Here is a 20,483-nt window from a genome sequence, read left to right on the forward strand (position 1 = left end):
CGTTATTTTTAACGCGGGGGCTTCTTTTGTTCGCGATGCACGTCGCCTCGTAGCCTAGGTGTGGCCCGATGCTAAATTGCCAATAAAACCTGGTACCGTGGCGTGCAAGGTCGGAATTGCACGGTCCGCGGCCACGGATCGCTGCGATCGGATTTGAAGAGGCGATTCGATATATCGCGCATGCGATATAACCTCGCACCGCGATAGCGCGAGAGAAAGAGAGAGAGAGAGAGAGGGAGGAAGGAAGGGAGGGAAGAGGATCGAACGAGCACCGCAGTGAATTCGCAACCGTGTAATTATTGCGGTATCGCCTCGATGGAAACGAGCGGTCGATCGTTTTCGGCGATGAAACTGGACTGGTTCGAGGATGGTGCGTGATGGACGATGATTTTTCAGCTTATTTCGTGCGAATGCGAATCGATACGAAAAAAGGAAATCGGGACGATTTCGCGTGTAATTTAACGTTTCGTTTAGATCGTTGCATCGAAGTGTAAGTTTTCGAACGTTCGAATCGAGTATTTGGGAAAAGATGAACGAGGTTTGTCGGGAAATGAGAGTTGTTCGAAGAGACAATCGTGCGTTAAACAGGCAAGAAACGCGTTCGGGTAATCTCGACCGGAAGCGTGGAAAAATGATAAATATGCATTACGAATAATGGCGCGAGAATGGTCATATTGTAGTCAATTATCTTCGTGGATTATTAAACTGGAATATAGTTTAATTTAGTTAAACAGTGATACGTGATATTTTATTAAAAAGATATTTTTTAATAAAATATCTCGACGAGGCAATAATAAATAGAAAAATTTGAATAGAAAAATTACATCGTAGAATCTTAGAAAACGCTTCATATTACAACAATAGGTATTTATCACCAGAAAATCCTTATTGCATCTTCTTGTTTAATCTTTCAAAAACTTTTTACGTCATATCGATCTACCGAAAATTGACACTTTTAAAAATCACGAAACGACTAGATTTTTAATTAATTAAATTACCATCGAATCGAATATACAATCGATATATATATATATATATATAAAATTTTCTCGTTGAGCCGATGGCGTATAAAAATTTCCCGTGCGTTTCTTCGCGTTGATGCGTGATTGTGCGCGCGAGCATGCGTCGTTTTGGTTGAAAAAACACGCGCACACCGTCTCGTCGTCGCGGAGGCAGGCCGCAGGCAGAGTGTGGGAGAGTTCGCAGGTCACCGGTCTACCGAACAATGCACGATTTCGTTGCCGTCGAGGACGACTTTTTTTTCTTCTTTTTTATTTTTCTGCAAGCCTCGTTCTATCGTACAATTGCCACCGCGTTCTTACGCACACGCCTCTCGCGTTCCTGGCCATCGTAATTTCATCGCGACATTGTCTTCTTTGTCGTCGTCGTCATCATCATATCATCATCATCGTCGTCGTCGTCGTCGTCGTCTTCTTCTTCTTCTTTCTTTTTTCTTTAGAACGTCGTTCTCCATCAATTCGATTCTTCGAACAATTCTCGTGGATTCTCTTTTAAAGTAAAATTTGCCGATCGAGGCTAATGGATTAAGTGACGTGTGTTTTTTAATTATTTTTCCTCTTATTCGTTTCCCGCTACGATTTAGATTAAAAATCGAAGATTCTTTTTAATTATTGTAGAAATTGTTCGCGTTAAAATATCGATAAATTGGATCTTTTATCTGGTTTTAAAGTGGGTGTCAGTCACGATTGTTTGGCACGTTTGATGTGGTCGAAAAATGTAACCGAGTTAATAGAAGAGGAAAAAAAAATATTAGAAAGAATCATCGAGGATGGTACGACCAAAACCTCGAGTCTTTGTTGAATTCACAATGAAGCTCGTCGCTTATTCGCACACGTAGTAGCAGTCGGAGCATGGCAACTAACGCGAATTTATTATTTCCTCCGAGTGTTTACCTTCGGCCTCTCCAAGAATCAATGTTCCCTTAGAATACTCGTTAAATATCACTCGTTGAAACATTCACCGAGGTACAAATAATTTAACGGATATTTAATCGACCATTCGGAAATTAACTATAATTTAACTAAACCATGATCGAGTATTAGTATTTCAATACACGTTCTGATCCATTTGCTTCGATTTCTATCGCATCAAAGCCAAATAAAAAAAAAAGCAATTGATTCAATTTGAAGTCCTTTCAAAGTTTAAAATTAACTCGAAGGATTAAAAAATCAAATCAAATCAATTTTCAAACGAGATCTCTCTCGAAAAGGAAAAAAAAAACTCTGGAATATTAGATCTGTGTCGATGAATGGATCAAGAATCGCCAATAAAATCGAATCGAGTCCGTTGTATCTGAAATATTCCGATACGGGGCAAGAGAAGAAGCAGAAGAAGAGATCGGTGGGCCCCGGAGAAAGAGAAAGATAATAGGCTTCCGGCGTTGAAAGCGTTCGCGGGGCAGGTTTTAATTTTCAAGAGGCCGCCGGTCCGCTTCTTTTTCTCTTTCTTCCTCCTCCTCCTCCTCCTCCTCCTCTGCCTCCTTCTCTCTTTCTTAACTTATATACTACACGCAGCAGCTGTGCAGGCTGCCGTTTCATTCGATTTGGCGCGTGCCTCGTGGCCGGCGTTGCTGACCACGTTTCGCTTGCCGTGCCAGCCTTTCGTTGCTTCGCCGTTACTCGTTGCTCGCGGACCTACCCTCGGCACCTGTTCCACAGCTGATACGCGGCTGGCTACTTTTACACCCTCGAAACCTTCTCTCTCTCTCTCTCTCTCTCTCTCTTTTCCATCTCTTCTTCTTCTGGATTGAATTTTATTTGAAATTTATTATTAGCAGAGCACGTGTGTGCCTTTTGTTTCTATTCTTTTTGAAAATTTGAAAATCGTTGCGTCTCGTGAAATGTTCAAAATGATCGGGACGAAAAAAGATCGAGAAAATGGATCGTGCATAGATATTTAACTCTTATTTCATAATCGTTGGAATTAATATATGAACTTGGAATTAATCGTATACTAAACAATCTAATACTATACCAAACTATTAAAAAACTATTTAAAAAAACGAATGTAATATCGAAAGATCGGAACGCATAACAACGTCCCCATCCGGTTACAAGTTTAAAGATCCCAATCGCGAAATACCATCGAGAGTATGCCACATTGCTTCAACTCGAAAAAGAGAAGAAAACAAAAAAAAAAAAAAAAAAGAAAGAAAAAAAGAAAGAGGAGCGAGAAGGAGTATATAAAAAAAAAGAAGAAAAAGACAAACGATCAAGACAAACGAACGAGAGAGGAGAAAAGAATCGTTGCTCCGGCTTCAATTGTTCATCCGTGTGAACAAACGCGCGGCCTGAATGCTCAGGAATTTTCGGAATAGTTTCGTTGCCCTCCTCCCTTTCGGAGTCGCGGTGTTCGAGACGACGACGAAGATGAAGAAGTAGAGGAAGAGGAGGTGGAAGAAGAAGAAGAAGAAGAAGAAGAAGAGGAGGAAGAAGAAGAGGAGATGGAAGAAGGAGCGCGAGAAGAGGGTGCATTTAGGTAGCATGAAAACGTTTACCTCGTGGAGAAGCACATGGGCAAACCATGTTCACCAGTTTTATGTCTGTGCCCCGCGTACGTACGCGTGTGCGTATGCGTGGCATGCCGTGAGGGCCGACTCAAAGCTGCACTCCCACGCTCACCGTCCATGAAATGGGGTGCGAGGTGCAGCTACACGCCAGCCCGTGCAGGTGTAGGTGGTGTGCGCAAGGGTCCGTCCCTTGGGCCCCATTAACGTCCACGTTCTTCGAAACGACTTGCTGCCCCCCCCCAACCTATGAGAAACCCGCCTGGACTTGTGATAATTCCGCGCCTAGTCACTATTCTTCCATCATCGTTCATGCCGGTATCCGCGAGGAAAGATTAGATCTCTCTCTCTCCTCTATTCTTTTGTTTTTTGGAGTGAACAGATCTTTCTTCTTTTCTTCTTTTTCCACAATGCTTCAACGTGTCGCTCTCAGGATGTGTCGAATCTCGGATGAAAATTATAAACAAAATTATTAGCTTCTTATATTCATTACTATATATATATATATATCTATATATTGTTATTAGAAAATACCTTTATGAAGAATTTATATATTGAGACACGCGTTTATTCTGTTCTTCTTCGTTCTTCGTCTCATCCCCGAAAATAGCAAAATACACTCTTAAACGACGATGTAAACGAAAGAGGCAAAGCTCACCGACGTTGAATATCATCCGCGCATCAACATCAAAGAGAAATCCGTAAAATTTGATGAGCTCGCTCCATCGATTTCTCGCCTACTAAATGATACTAATGATACTAATGATGATACTAATGAAAATTACAAACAAAATTACTAGCTTCTTATATTGATTACTATATATCTATATATTGTTATGTAAAAATACCTTTATGAAGAATTCTTCGTTCTTCATCTCATCCTCCAAAATTGCAAAATATCCCCTTAAACGACGATGTAAGCGAGAGAGGTAAAACTCACCAATGTCAAATAAATCGAGCTCCGTCGATTTCTCGCCTGCTACATGATGATAATAATGAAAATTACAAACAAAATTACTAGCTTCTTATATTGATTACTATATATATCTATATATTGTTATGTAAAAATACCTTTATGAAGAATTTATATATTTAGACACGCGTTTACTCCATTCTTCCTCGTTCTTCATCTCATCCTCCAAAATTGCAAAATATCCCTTTAAACGACGATGTAAGCGAGAGAGGTAAAGCTCATCAACGTCAAGTAAATCGAGCTCTCGCCTGCTATATGATAATAATAAAAATTACAAATAAAATTATTAGCTTATATTCATTGCTATATATATATATATATATATTATTATTATAAAATACCTCCTTAAACGACGATGTAAGCAAAAGAGACAAAGCTCACTGATGTTAAATCATTCGCGAATCAACATCACGAGAAATCTCAATCCGTAAAATTCGATAAATTCGCTCCATCGATTTCTCGCCTCCTATGATGATAATGATGAAAATTACAAATAAAATTATTAGCTTATATTCATTGCTATATATATATATATATATTGTTATCATAAAATACCTCCTTAAACGACGATGTAAGCGAAAGAGGAAAAGCTGACCGACGTTAAATCATCCGCGCATCAACGTCACGAGAAATCTCAATCCGTCGTAAAATTCGATAAGGTCTATTTCTCGCCTACTATTTACTTGAACGCATACTCGACGATACAATTAATTAAGACTTAATTCATCTTGCCGATCTCTTGCCGATCTCGAGATATTGTTTGATGGAGGTTCGTTAACGCAGTGGCAGTGGATCTATTAGCCATGTCGCGAACGATGGTTGGCTCGTTACGGGTCGAGCGCAGTAGCCACCTGTTTTCCTCGCCGTTAAAAAAAGGATAAGTGTGGGAACGTCGGCTGGTCACACATATCGTGCACATTGTAATTCCGACTGTTCACGCAACGCGACGCTTAGCCGACGGATTATGATAATCCGGCAGAAGCCATTGTCCCTCACGACATCGGGGGATGGCCGTGGAATGGCGGGTCACGAATAAACTGCTCGGAATAATTAGCGAGTCGGAGGGGAGGGGGAGATATCTCTCGAAAAAAGAGAGAATTTGATTAAATTTATACGATTCGATAAACGCGAATGGGAACGTGTTGTAATACGTAATCGCATATAATAACTGTATACATGAGTTTTCCAATTCCGTTTGATTTGTATTTAACTTTATCGAGAATTAATTGCGATCCCGATGATCCGAAAGATCGCATCGCATGCACCGCATACCCAAGATTCTTCTCGGAGAGAGAAATTTCAGATAAGTAATTCGAAAGATCGACGAAACGTTATCGGTACATTGAAACTCCGCAACGGGTAATCGAAACCGGATGCGCGGTATTTTTATCTTCGCGGATTCGGAGACGGCATTATCCCCCTTCAGGTCTTATCAGCCACTCCGACCGAGTCGAGAGTGAAAACGCGGTGTTATCGTTGTTGTTGCTCGAATCGTTTCGTTTTAATTAAATATACGGGCAATGTGGTGGAAATTGATCACGGGATAATATATTCTTATAAATCAAATGGCGAAACTTTTACCGATTCCTCGCATCCTTGTGCTGCTCGGAGTGTACATAAGTGTATGTGAGTGTAAGATAATAAACGATAATATTCTTTGTAATACGATGTATGGTTGTTAAAAGATATCGAGCGTCCAATCCAAAAAGATTTAGAAGGGGGATCTTTTTCTTTCGAATCCACTCGATTTTCCACGATCTTGGCTAGATCGAGAGATCAGATTGATATTTTACGAGCGTTATCGCGTTCGTTAGCGATCGAAGAAGGACGAAGCCGGTTTCGCAGCCTCCGTAATGGACGCGCGCTCTCGACGAGTTTCTCGTGGCCGAGGAAAGGAAGTCGAGGATAGGCGGAGTTTGGCTCGGGCCAATCGACGAGATGCGCGCCGCCCACGTGTCAGCGGTTCCTCCCTGCAGACTCCGTACCTCTCGTGACACCGTCCAAGTCCCCCAGGTTCCACCGATCAATTTTCCACCACGTCGACGATTCCAGCGAGATCGAGATCGTCGAAACGATGGGAAATCGAATCGATGGGATCCGCAATTCTTCGAATGAAATAGAAATATTTTTTAACGAACAGGCAGAAATAGGCAGACAGAGATTCAGATATAGAGTGTAAAATCCATAAATTACGATCACTTTTTAAGATCGCATCGATCTGTCATCGTGGTTTAAGTAATTGGACGATCAAAGGGACTGGTGGACGAGTGTGGACGCGAGATTATAAATCGTCTCTTTTTATATTTTTCAGGAGGTTACAATCATTTACGCAGTCCCGTGTGCCAAGACGAGAATCAGAGGGATGAAACCTCGCCGCCACCCCATAGCCATAACACTCAAGCGCCCAACTCTCATTCCAGTACTCCGAATAGCAACAATAACAATAACAATAACAATAACGCGAACAACGCGTATATACATCTACGGAACTTAAATCAACTCAAAACGGAGTGTAAGTATTTCCATGGAAAAAAAAAAAAAAAAGAAAAAGAAAGAAAGGAGAAGAAAGTGTGAGAAGTATGGAAGATTTCGTGAAAGGATAATTGTTCGATTGAATTTTGATTGATCTTTTGACAGCGAACTACAGCAATCACCATATAACGGAACACCTCCAAGGGGGTGGAGCAGGTTTGACGAGCGGCAACGATCTCGCGGGTACAGGGACCAACGAGAGCGATTTAAGGGTTAGCCAAGCCGCCACGGAGAGCTACATGACTCCGGCAAATTATTCCGGATACGATGAAGCCTCCGAGTATCATAGCCTGCCGCAGGATCATCAACCGCCGCATCCTTTTAATCTCGACGGCTCGCCGGAATTTTACAGCACCAGTGGAATTCATCTCGAGCCCAAGTATCAGCAATCGCCTTTTAAAAATTATCCTCGAGGTAATTTGAACGATTGAAAATATTTAAAATGTGAAAATTGATTTGTATATATATATATATATAAAATGAATAATAAAGTGAATGTGAAAAATCGGTTTAATGATCGACGGCTCGCAACAGGTCGATACCACGAGGGATACAGTGAGAGCGGTGGATACGGGCAATACGACGCGACGCCATTCCAAACGGTTCCTGGAAGCGGAAGCGGAGGTGGAGGTGGTGGCGTTGGGGGTGATCAATGGGGAGTAGGCCCTCTCGAGCATTTGTCGCATCATCCGGCATTCCTAGCCGGTCTTGGTCCAAGGGACTCTTCCAATCCTCATCATCCCTCGTCTATAGGAAATAATCCTGATCAGAAGCCTCTGTTGCAGAGCGCGATGATCCCTGGTTATACGAGTAATGATTGATTACTTGAAATTGTAATCGCGTAAAAAAGATCGCGGTTGGGGAGAAGATAACAAAAATTATTTATTTTAATGTTTCAGGCAGTGGACCTTGCTTTACCGGTTCCGGTCCCATTCAACTTTGGCAGTTTCTGTTAGAGTTGTTAACAGATAAATCATGCCAAGGCTTTATCTCGTGGACCGGCGATGGCTGGGAGTTCAAGCTGACGGATCCAGATGAGGTGGCACGTCGCTGGGGCATCCGCAAGAACAAGCCTAAAATGAATTACGAGAAGTTGAGCCGTGGTCTTCGTTATTATTATGACAAGAATATTATACATAAAACAGCCGGCAAACGATACGTTTACCGTTTTGTCTGTGACTTACAGAGTCTCTTAGGGTAAGGATCCAATATTTTCTGAATTTTTAGTTATCCCCGGAGATTAACTGGATGATAATCGGTCGATAAAAAAGTATTGGTTGATTGTTCGTTGGTATTATATCATAACATGATATTCAATTGTAGATACAGTCCAGAAGAACTCCACGCAATGGTAGATTTGAAGCCAGAGAAAAAGGAAGAAGACTGAGTTTCTGTTATGAGACGTGTTTGAGGACTGTGTCGTTTTGTTAAATGAAAAAAAAAAAAAAAAAAAAGAAAGGAAAAAGGAATACGAATAATTCCTTGGTATCGCACTGGAACAAAGCTGAAACTGATAATGTAACAAACAATGTGAAATGAAACGAAGAAACGAGTAACTGGTGTATTGTTAAACGAAAGAATTCTTCTAATGGCTAGAAGATGAATCGAGTGATGTCTTCTAACGTTCAGATATATGATAAAATAGAATCGGTCGTATGTACCAAAGACAGGGTCTGCATACCATTGGTGCCTAAAGTTAATGACTAAAAAATTGTGAATTTGTTTCTAAGTGATTAATTTGCCAAGCCAGATTTTAGAAGATATTTATAGGAAATAACTCAACAATTTATACATATTATATATATTATACATATAAATATATATATATATAAATATATATAAATATATATATATTTTTAATGTTACATGGTTTCTAAGCACTACGTCGAGCACACGATATATCTAAATTATTTATGTCTTATCATTTTAAACATTTTTGCGTGTTATATCTCGTTGATAAATAACACCATATGTGATTGTTATTACTATAATTTTACTACAATGAAGCCATTATATGATTATTATAAACGGCGAGCTTTCAATTCGACGTTTAAATGCTTTTCTACGTGTAGATTATTACTAAGTTTTTAGTATTAAAAATATTATTTCTGAGCTCGCTTGGCTGCAACAAATGTAAAACGAATTTTCTTTTATATTATTATCGATTTTCCTTATTCCTATTCACTTCCTCGGTATTTGATATACGACCAGTTCCAGATGAATAATATCGAAAGATTTCAAGTGTGAAGAAAGTATACTATTAATTTTGCTATAAATTGTATGTTTGGATGTTTCTTTTTGTTTCTTTTTGTTTCTTTTTTTTTTTTTTTTTTTTTAAACGAAATCATTTCGTTTTGTTGATCTCTGTATTTTTTTAAAGATCAAAAAGAAATTTGTTTCTCGAAGGAAAGAGCGACAAATGCAAATAATGTTCAAGATTATAATTATATAAACCAGTATTTGTAGTAAAATACAATAGTCGTTTTTGATATTTAAGCATTTATTTTTAATACATTGCTAAAATTTTTATACATATTATTAAAATTTAATTTTTTTTTTTTTTAATTTGAATTATTACTTGTTGTTAATTTTTTTTTTTTTAAGGTGAAATAAATTTATATTTCTTTTCTATTTCAAAACACTATTTTTACGCACAAAAGGAAAATGTCGTTTACTTTCCTGGAGAAAATTTTCTGTTAACATCTTCTAAATTTTTCAGAAACCCGTAACACTATCCTTTCGCGAAAGATAGCAATAATTAAAATATAAATGTTCTTAAGTGATATTTTATAATTTTTGTTGTATATAATGTGTACACGTCTAAAAACACTGGAGTACGCGTGCGTAGAAAAAATTTAACTATAATGTTATGACTAGTTGCGTAATTTTCATCGTATTTGGACGAACATTTTCTACATTGTAAAAATGTTATTTTGTTGGACGCAATAATTATTATAATAATATCGTTTATATTGATATATATATGTGACGATGGATAGAAAAAAGATAAATGAAGAAATTTCTTAGACGCGTTACGTATCTATATACGTATATAATTACGTATTTTATATAAATTAAATATCTTTAATTGTGTTTGTTAAATATTTGGATCGAGAGAGAGAGAGAGAAAGAGAGAGAGAGAGAGAGAGAGAGAGAGAGAGAGAGAGAGAGAGAGAGAGAGAGAGATGATAATGAAACGTAAAGTATGGTTGAACGATATCTATAACAAAGATTATAAAAGAAAGACTCGTAGATCGATGATTGATTACGAAAAAAAATTTTGTTAATCGCAAGATATGAGATCTTGACACATCCGTCATGATTGTTAAGTTTTCTATATGTAACGGAATATTTAGACACGTTTATGGATTACCAATACGTGCTTAACAGTGTAAAAGTTTCAAAAACCGTAACTCACAAACAAAGATCAAATAAATTAACGAAACTATTATAAATTATGTATTTCGATTACATGCAAATATCTATGAAGAAATATGTATGATATTATAAATATTTCGCATAAATCTTTCTTTCATTGCACGCGACCAAACTTTCGTAAATTGTATGAATACTCTTAATCGAATTAAGCAGAAAACAAAAATTATGTAAAACTGACACATATTTTGTCATGTAAAGCATTCGATCATCGTTTTCAATAATAATGTGAAGTTACAAAAGTGACATGTGAAAATTTTTCAGTAGTTACAATAAAATAAAAAAATTTTTATAAATATATTGAAGAAAGAAATTGTTTTATTCAATAATATTTTCCAAGATTAATAAAAATTAATTTTTATTATATCAATATTACTTATGTTAAAATTTAATTATTAAATCAATCGATTCTAAATTAAATTAAATTTCTTTATTTGAAGTTTATTTTAAGTTAAAGAAAAATAAATAATTAAATTTTAATTTTTAAAAATTTATATATATCTATATATTTATATATATATCTACATATATCTATTTACGAAAAAAATAATAGTAATATATGATTTTTCATATAACTTGTTCAATTTTTATTTAAAATATTTTTTAATATTTTGAAAAATAAAAGAAATATTTTACATATAAATTTATGTAAAACATATTCGAAAATTCTTTGAGATTAAAAAAATTGTAAAAACATTAAGAAAATTAAAAATATTCAATACTGTAAGAAAATAGCAGCATTTATATGCTTTTGCTATTTTGTAAATAAGCAAAAGATAAATATTTCCAGAGTTAAAAAAATGATTCAAAATGCAAAATAAAACTAAATTAGGTACTTAAACTGAATTAGGTAAATATGTAAATAATAAGTATTTCATAAATAACTATATTATAAAATTACATAAAAATTCTTGTTTTTGAAAATATTAGGAAATTTAAGATCGATAATAATATTCTTACAAATTTTTAAAAATTTTCATAAATAAACATTGAAAATGTAAATAATTTGTTAACAAAAAAAAATTTTAAACCAAAATGTATAATTCTCGAAAATTCAAAAAATTTGATATCATTTTCAATTGCCAAAATCCCAAAAATTTTCAAGAATTGCCGAAATTTTCGAAAAAATTTTTTTAAAATTTATTCTAACAAATTTATTTTAAAAAACTCAATCCTTTAAATGTTAAATATTCGTATTTTCAAAAGCTTATAGTACAGAAAAAAATGCAAAAAAACATTAAAAACATATATACAACATATAAAAAAATTAAATATATATAAAAAAATTATATATATATATATAAATATGTAGAACTCTTATGATATTTAAAAAACTTATTTATTTGTAAAAAATAATCACATAAAGCACATATAGTACATGAATGTTAATGTTCATTTTTTTCTTCATTATTTTTTTTTTCCTTTTTCATACATTTTTTTCTTTTATTTTCTTTTTCCTTTATCATACATTTTTATTTAATTTTTAAATTATTATATTTAATGATTCTAACAATTTTCAAATTTTTAAAAGATTAGATTTTATCAAGTTAGAGCAAGATTAAGTTAGAGCAATCTATAAAGTTTCCGAGATCAGCGCCATCTCGTGTTTAGATATTCAAAGTTTCGATTTGTTATTAGCATAACAGAATATGCAAAGAGGTATTCAAAGTTATAGTCACGTAAAATAAATACATGGAAAATTTATTAATTACTTATTTCTTATTTAAAATTATGATTTTAAGTTATTTTTAAATTTGCATTTTAAAGATAGAACTTCGGTCAAATTTTTTATATCAATTTTAACGTGAAATTTTTTTTTATTAATTATTTATTAATGATTAATGCATATTATACTATTATACTATTACGTTATACTATCGAACATTGAAAATAGTACATATAAAATTCGTTATTTTTACTCTTTTTCTTTATATTCAAAATTTTCATGTTTTTTAAAATTTTTATTTTGGATTTTTTTTTTTTTTTTTTGGAGCTAAAATTTCAAACAATCTTCTCTTATCAATTCTAATATGAAATTTTCCAGTAATTATTTATTAATGATTAACATGTCATAATTATATTATTACATCTAAAAAAACGCCATATTAAATTAATTAATTACGTATTTTTTACAAAATATTTTTAAGCTTACGAAACGTTTTATATTTATTTCTTTATATTATAATTTGACATTATTCATTTTGAGTGACGAATAAATTCGATTTTCATCCTATATAATAACAATTATTAAAGTATTTATTATTCTTGAATAAAATCTAATTCGATATAATTTTTTCCTTCTATTTTCTTATTGTTTAGACTTATTTGTAGTGAAATCCAATGTTACTAATTACGCTCCATGGTTGACCAATTTTTTTTATTAATAATTTGTTAAAAAAGTCGTTAAAAAAATTATTTACAAATATGATGATAGATAATTAAAAAAAATTTGTTTTTTAAATTTATAAATGTTAATCTCATGACATATATGCAAGAATTTAAATTTCGAAATCGAACATGAGTAATTTTAATCAAAATAAATATGTCGAAAAATATGAATAGCAATACAGATAAGATGATTATCTATAATTTTATAATAACTTAGATATCTACTGTAAATGAATTAAATATTTAACTATTTTTATGCAACTTCCTATATATTTATGTATTATACATTATATACATGTGCTCACATTTGTCGACATATTTATATCGATTAAAATTACGCGCGTTCGATTTCAAAATTTAAATTTTAAATTTTTACATACATTCGTGACAATTAAAATTTATAAATTTCTCATATAAAAAAGAAATTTTAATGATTAATCATTATATTCAAATTTGTTAATATATTTTATCGTGTAATATTGTGTGCAATATAATTTGAATAGTTCATTATTTGATCATTAATAAAGAGAAACAAAGATATTATTGTTTTAAATGTTAAAATGGAAACGTCAATCATTGCAGTCAATGTAATGAATATTGCCAATTGTGTTTTAGAATTGGTACATAATACTATTTAAATTAATATGTTTCATTTTTTCCTTGATAAATTATAAAAAATGTTTAGAATGTTTTTATATTTTTCTTTATTAGGTATCAAATTCTTTACATGTCAATGCTACATCAATTGCAATACGATTTCACAGTGAAAAACGTAAAATTCAAGTAATAGATAATGGTATAGGAATATCGAAAATAGAATTAAAAACAATTGCAGAATATAATAACAAAAATTATTGCAATTATCCAATTAGATATGGTATTCATAACTGGAGAAAGCAGACACTTATTAACATTCGTAGATTGTCTAATGCAATGATAATAACTTCTAGATATTATAATTCATCTAAAACATATATGAAGGTAATATTTTTAAAAAAAATAGATTTTAAATATTTTAAATTTTACAAAATTTGAAATTTTTGGAAAATTTTTTTATTAATAGATTTTTAAAATATATCACGAATCAAACATTGAAAGAATTGAAAGAAGACCTTCTCAGGGTACCACAATAACTATTTACGGATTTCATGAATTATCCCTAAGCAAATGGAATATAGCTTATATGTATTATTTAATTGAAAACATTGCTATAGCCAATCCTCAAGTAAATAAATGCTTAATAATAAACTATATTTTTATATTTATTATATTTTATTTGTCATTATATATATAGGTATATATAGGTAGAAATATATACGTATAGAAATATTATATATATATAATATAATATATATTATATTATATTTGCAGACTTCATTCACTATTAGAGATGATAAAATTAAAAAAGTTACGATGATAATTACTAAGCCACATAATCCAATAAATATTTTTAAATCGTTATATAATAAAAAAATCATATTTTATAAATTATGGTTTATAAGGTCTAAACAAAAATCTGATATCAAATTCTGTGCATATATTGGAATATCAAATTCTAATTTTACTGTTCCTCAGCATATTTTTATAAATAATAAACTTATTCATTGTCCTTTAATTTTGCAAATAATTTCCACTATTTTTATCAATACATTAAAATTCTTCAAAAAACAAATAGCAGAGAAAGACGAAATTTTTATTCTATTATTCATTATATGTACTGAATATATTTTTATTATAGAGAATGGAAAAAGAACTTTAATGCTTTCCAATATATATAATTTATTACAAAGTATTAAAAACAAGATAATAAATATTTTTATAAAAGATATTAAACCTTTGTCTATTAACGATTCAAAATATAACAATAGAGCTAATAAACAAAAATCTAAAAACAATGAAATACAGCTAATTACAGATCATTTAATGCAATTACATACATCTGCTTTGCAAAATATCAATATTAATACAAAAAGCATTCAATTAACACTTTCTGAGTGGTCTAACTGGTCTGATTCTAAAAATTTGAAACAATGTGAAAATAATTCTTTAAGATTTTATAAGCATTTTGATTTTTTACCAAAAAAATTACATAAACTATTACGTGGAGATACAAAATTAATACAAACTAATATTTTAAATGCATATGATGAAAATTTATACTCAATTAAAGTAAAATCTGAATTGCAAAGTAAGTTAAGTTATTTTTTGAAATTATTTTTTCAATTATAATAAATTAAATTATAAAATCTAATTTATGATATTTAATTTATGTTCTAAGTTCCAGATATATTACCTCATCAAGAAATTGATGTGCGTCCATGTAAAAATGACCGATTTCGTGAATTTAAAATAAATAAAAAACTGTTAAAACTTATTAAAGTAAGTTGAAATAAGAAATAAAAATTGCAATAAGAAATGCATACAAACTACATTATTTATATTTTTCAACAGATATTAGGACAGATGAACAATGAATTAATAATAGGATTAATAATTCAAAATAATATAAAGATGCTTTTATTAATGGATCAACATGCAATTCATGAAAGGATAAGATATGAACAATTACTTCATGGTAAAAATTTATAATATAATTTTACTATTGTTTATTTATGATATAATTTTTAATATTTATAATATAATATAATTTCGTATAAAAGAAAATATTAGTATAATACTAAGATATATTAATTATAAAATATTAATTTTTAGAATATAAATCACAAATAAGAAACCAACTATTTTCTATCAAATTAAAAAATCCTATAGTTATACAGCTATCTGCAAAGAATTGCAATTTACTTTTATCTAATCATAAAATATTAAAAAGATTTGGTATAACTTTTAATATATTAGATAACAATAACATAATAATACGAACAGTGCCAGAATGTTTAAAAAAAAGCAATTATAGCGAATTGAAATTAAAGTTAAATATACAAAATCTTTTAAACGAATTAATACAAAATTCTACAAAATATATAAACTATCAAATTAATGATTTACCAATTACTATACATAATGCAATTGTAATGAAAGCTTGCCATGGTATGCTCTTTTTTCCTTTTATATTTATATGTATTTTTAATTTCATAAACAATTTAACAAACATCATATAAAGTATAAATAGAAAAGTTAATAGAATATATATATATATTTTTTATTCATACATATTATTTAATGTTAACAAATATATTATCACTATCTGAGTATTTTAGGAGCTATAAAGTTTGGACATTCACTAACATTAAAAGAATGTAAATGGCTTTTGAAATTATTAAATGAAACGAAAATTCCTACTCAATGTGCTCACGGACGACCATCTATAGTGCCTCTATTAGAATTAACGAATTTAGAAACACGACAGACAAAAATTGTTCAGGTATCTCTTTTATATCTTTATATATTTGAAAAAAAATTAATTATATATTTATTTATTTATAAGAATTTAAATTCTTAAATTTTTTAATTCTTCTAAATATTTTTAATAAATTTTTCATTTGTTATATTATATATATATTACATTCAACAAATCAATATTATAACATATTAATCATTATGCTCTAAACAAAATTAAGCTCAACACAAAATCTATTAAATGTTATAAAATTTTATATGTCATAAATTTTATATGTTATAAATATTTTTCAATCAAATTAAACATCAGGATATCCCGAAATTAAAATATCTTTTCCAAAGTAATTGACTCTGCTTACAAAAATTACAAATTCAGTCCCTCCTAAAGAAATTGGACAAACGTTATTCGGTCGAGTAAAAAAACACATTGTATACAAAGCAAATTCCAATTCTGGTGATGTACCAACAAAAAGAGTTGTGATAGGTTGTACTATTCCATTTAATGATGAACGTATTTTTAAAACTGCTGCTTTCTATAAAACATAATACAGTAAACATTAGAAATATAAACTGTTTTAATTATTATTCTAGTCATTATTCTTTGTTACTTACATCACCCAATTTGACTTCTTTGATATATCCAAGATAATTGAGTTTCTTCTCTGCTTCTTGTTTCGCATAATAGATCCAATTATGTAATCCAATTATATCTGAATCAAATTGTTCAGCTAGGAATACTGTTTCAAAGCCAGAACTTGATGCATTTCCGTCGATTCGTTTAAATTGAGAAAACCATATGCGTTTCATAGTGTCTTTAAACTCAAATTCATCATCTTGAATATATCCTTTATCAATTAAAAATTTCATAGTTGTTTTTATTATGTCTGTTTCAAGAATTTTATCAAGGAGTTCAGATTCTTCTTTATGTTCTTCTGACGTGACTACTTCTTTTACTTTAACATCCAATTCATAATTATTATGTAACATTATTATGGCTTTTATTGTTGGAATTTCATAAGCTTCATCTTTCACACTTAACAACCTAAAATACATTGAACATAAAAATTCATAAATACATAAAATATAGAATTCGCGTAATTTATTTTTTAATTTCATAAATTTCATAATTTCATAACATTCATAAATTTAATATTACAACAACATTCATAAATATAATACTCACGGTTCAGTAGCATCGTCGCTAGTACTATCATCTTTCTTCTGACCTTGCAAATTTATTGTTATATATTTAAGAGCATTGTTTTTCTCTTTCTCAAATAAACTTTCTGTCAGTTTTTTGATATCATCATTAGAAGTGATAAATCCCAATGGATTGGGATTATTTTGCACTGATTCTTGAGAATTTGTATTAGTTGGTGATGCATTATTAGTACCTGCATTAATTTGGGAGGTTTGTGATGCTTCAACAGCAGATTGGGCTGTTTGAGTTGATTGAGATTGAACAGTTGATGTAGTTGTAGATTGAGCTGTATTAACTACTGATTGTTCATTTGAAATTGGGACAGGTGCAGTCCCATTATTATAATAATTATTATATATAATTTCAGTATGAGAACCTCCTCCAGTGCCTCTAGTGCCATATATTCCTCCTGGTAGTAATCTATTAACAGCTGCATTCACTCCTGCGCTTACACCAGCAAAAACAAATGCTTCTTTTGCAAGTTGTCCAATACCAGGTCTCTGTGCTTGTTGTACAAACATCGCTTGTTGTGGTATTTGACCCATAGATGGATTGAACTGTCCCAATGGTGAATTATATGAGTGTCCTGGATTATATCCACCATAAGATGGTTGTGCTCCATAAGGTACATGTCCTCCTATTCCGGGATTACTATAACCACCTGATGGATTATAACCATAGCTTAAAGAAGGATTATATGCTTGACCAAGTGAAGGATTATGATTTTGTCCAATTGATGGATTATAGGCTTGATTAGGATTTGTATAATAAGGATTACTTGCTGATTGACGAGGATATCCACCTAAAAATTATTATTAAATTTATTAATTTTTTATTATTTATTAAATATTTTAATCTATAAATAATGCTTTGTGTTATGGTTATAATTTATCTAATTGAAAAAAAAAATATTGAATACCTGAGGGATTATAACCAGATTGTACATTCGTTGCGCTAGTTTTAGCATTTTGTTCGGATATAGGAGCAGATGGTTTAGGGGCAGTATTGGTTCCAGTTGGTTTCTTATCTGGCACATTCCATCCTATTTTATTTGGATTTGAACTTCCTATATAAAAAAAGTTATCAATTATTAAATAATTGATAAATCTAACTCTTAGTCTCAATTAATTAATTATCAATTGTTTAAAAAAAATTAATCGATCTACATAAATTAATCGGTAATTATATATATATTGAGAAATAATGATTTTAAAAAATAAAAAATAAAAATTTTATATATGCATTTCAGTATGAAATGATAAAAAAAAAACAATTTATATATGCATTTGAATATAAAATACCCATAAAAATTACCTTGATTTGATGTTTGGGATATACGAGGACGAGGTGTTGATCTTGAACGAAATACAGATCCCCATCCACTACTTCCGGTTCTCCGTTTACTCGATTTTCCATTTCCAATATCAACTGTGCGAAAAAAATCATTGTTTAAATCATTGATAAATATAATATTTTTTAACTACAAACTTTTCTAAAAATCGTATATAACTTGTATACATTATGTACAAATTACTAGTTACTTAATTAACGAAGCGTGAAACGAATGAAATCATTAAATAAAATCTTGACGGATATTACGTATTCAAATAATTATCCTATACGAACAAAATGTAATCCATTCAACAAAATTTAAAGCTTTATACGTAGAAGTTATTATTAGTTAAATGGAATATATCGAGTCAAAGAGTTTGAGTGGAATAATATCAATTTTATTAATATAAGTGCTCACGTATATTATACGATTCATAATATTCCACCCACAATTGAATGTCTCTATCATTCCATGATAGATTATTGCAACCTCTAACAATTTAACAATTTGCTAAATAAAATAATGATATATCGTTAACATGTCAATTTGATTATTTTCATTAAATTTATATATAATACTAGAATAGAAAATAAAATGTTTAAAATATTAATATAATTGTTTATAAATCATTTTAATAAAAATAAAGAAATATATTTTTAGGATTTTTTATACTGTTTTAATATATTATTACATTTAATATTAAAAAAGACTTTAGAAGAATAAATAAAATTGTTAAATTAAAATTATCGAAATGATATCGCTTATAGGAAAATCTTGTTATATCGAGGAATTTACTTAATTTTAAATACTCGTTAGTTTTTTAATTATGTCTAAAGAACCATATTTGTTTCATGGAATTAATTTAAGATTCATTAGAGTGATTCAATGCCAACCATTATATGGTTACTTTCTAGAAGAACTACAGGTTTTTTTACTTCTTTACAAATTTATCAAATGCTGACAATATAAGTAATATAATACTCGCATATGTTCGAATAAAACTAATAAAACTTTTCCTTGATGAGTTATTGTAATCTGTTCAGTTGAAATTTTATGATGCAATTTTGTATAATTTAATGTATAATTAAATGAATCATAGAATAATTTGTTTTTGAATAAACGCAAATTTTTTTTTCGAAATTTGATTATTTCTTATAAATTGTTTAAAAATTTGAATTTCTGATGCTTTCTATTTTAAAAAACTTTCGTCAAATTTATTCTCAAACAATATTCCTCAAAAATATCTCATAAATATCTTTTAATGTTATAATTCATGGAATATTTTTCATAATTATTACAATAAAACCCAATAAATTCATCGCTACGTAATTAAACTGTTGTCAAGAAAAAATTATTTTTTACTATTTCAAACAATTAAACAATTTACAACAATTAAAAAAGATTTGCTTACCAAAAACAAACAACACAAGAATCGTACAAATTAGAATTAGCTTGATATTCATATCTCTGTTGTCTAGTTTTTTCTATTATTTTGTAATTCAAAAACAATCAAAAATCTTTCTGTGAATCGTTCGATGCGCACTACTTGATGGTTAATCCGTTACTAAAAGACTTCTCACAAATTGATGCATACTACCCACGTTGAAAATAGTTTGGAATTGCAGCATGAATTATACATTGTAGATTTTTTCTCACATTATTTGATAAATTTACAACAAATAATAAATCCAAAGATAATTATATATTTCTGATGTTTGATTGTGAATATTGTTTACAA

At 30.4% G+C, this 20,483-nt stretch overlaps 3 protein-coding genes across 8 annotated transcripts in view; 2 read left to right on the plus strand and 1 right to left on the minus strand.

Moving 5' to 3' along the window:
• LOC122711881 (ETS-like protein pointed) overlaps window positions 1-8,878 on the plus strand; it is a 117,385-nt gene extending 108,507 nt beyond the window's left edge. For all 5 annotated transcript variants that reach the window (XM_043931037.1, XM_043931036.1, XM_043931039.1 and 2 more), the window contains 5 exons: window positions 6,811-7,011; window positions 7,137-7,445; window positions 7,566-7,841; window positions 7,931-8,228; window positions 8,355-8,878. In XM_043931037.1, coding sequence (XP_043786972.1) covers window positions 6,811-7,011; window positions 7,137-7,445; window positions 7,566-7,841; window positions 7,931-8,228; window positions 8,355-8,418 — 1,148 coding nt within the window. In that variant the 3' untranslated portion in view covers window positions 8,419-8,878. The remainder of the gene's footprint in view (window positions 1-6,810; window positions 7,012-7,136; window positions 7,446-7,565; window positions 7,842-7,930; window positions 8,229-8,354) is intronic.
• Window positions 8,879-14,990: 6,112 nt separating this feature from the next.
• On the plus strand, window positions 14,991-16,237 carry LOC122711848 (DNA mismatch repair protein MutL-like). Its single transcript, XM_043930981.1, has 4 exons — window positions 14,991-15,042; window positions 15,133-15,233; window positions 15,306-15,429; window positions 15,567-16,237. The coding sequence occupies exons 3-4, from the start codon at window positions 15,318-15,320 to the stop codon at window positions 15,971-15,973; spliced, it is 519 nt and encodes a 172-aa protein (XP_043786916.1). The 5' UTR covers window positions 14,991-15,042; window positions 15,133-15,233; window positions 15,306-15,317; the 3' UTR covers window positions 15,974-16,237.
• LOC122711847 (poly(U)-specific endoribonuclease homolog) lies at window positions 15,990-20,314 on the minus strand. 2 transcript variants are annotated; one of them, XM_043930979.1, is made up of 6 exons: window positions 20,157-20,314; window positions 18,727-18,840; window positions 18,332-18,478; window positions 17,395-18,073; window positions 16,824-17,253; window positions 15,990-16,744 (listed from the first exon to the last, which is right to left on the minus strand). In XM_043930979.1, the coding sequence occupies exons 1-6, from the start codon at window positions 20,206-20,208 to the stop codon at window positions 16,511-16,513; spliced, it is 1,656 nt and encodes a 551-aa protein (XP_043786914.1). In that variant the 5' UTR covers window positions 20,209-20,314; the 3' UTR covers window positions 15,990-16,510. The 2 variants fall into 2 exon arrangements, with proteins under 2 accessions (XP_043786914.1, XP_043786913.1); XM_043930978.1 differs by having other exon boundaries at window positions 17,395-18,214.
• Between the last annotated feature and the right edge of the window lie 169 nt (window positions 20,315-20,483).

This window comes from Apis laboriosa, unplaced genomic scaffold (assembly GCF_014066325.1).
Source record: "Apis laboriosa isolate Shangri-la unplaced genomic scaffold, ASM1406632v1 scaffold18_cov149, whole genome shotgun sequence".
NCBI classification, from domain to species: Eukaryota; Metazoa; Arthropoda; class Insecta; order Hymenoptera; family Apidae; genus Apis; species Apis laboriosa.

Excerpts from the sequence above, each read along its gene's own strand:
- LOC122711848 (XM_043930981.1), top strand. The coding sequence starts at position 15,318 with ATGAACAATGAATTAATAATAGGATTAATAATTCAAAATAATATAAAG. Across the intron at positions 15,430-15,566 it reads ATATGAACAATTACTTCATG|AATATAAATCACAAATAAGA; the intron begins GTAAAAATTTAT and ends ATTAATTTTTAG.
- LOC122711847 (XM_043930978.1), bottom strand. The coding sequence starts at position 20,208 with ATGAATATCAAGCTAATTCTAATTTGTACGATTCTTGTGTTGTTTGTT. Across the intron at positions 18,215-18,331 it reads ATCTGGTTATAATCCCTCAG|GTGGATATCCTCGTCAATCA; the intron begins GTATTCAATATT and ends AATAATTTTTAG. Across the intron at positions 16,745-16,823 it reads AAGAAGTCAAATTGGGTGAT|AAAGCAGCAGTTTTAAAAAT; the intron begins GTAAGTAACAAA and ends TATGTTTTATAG.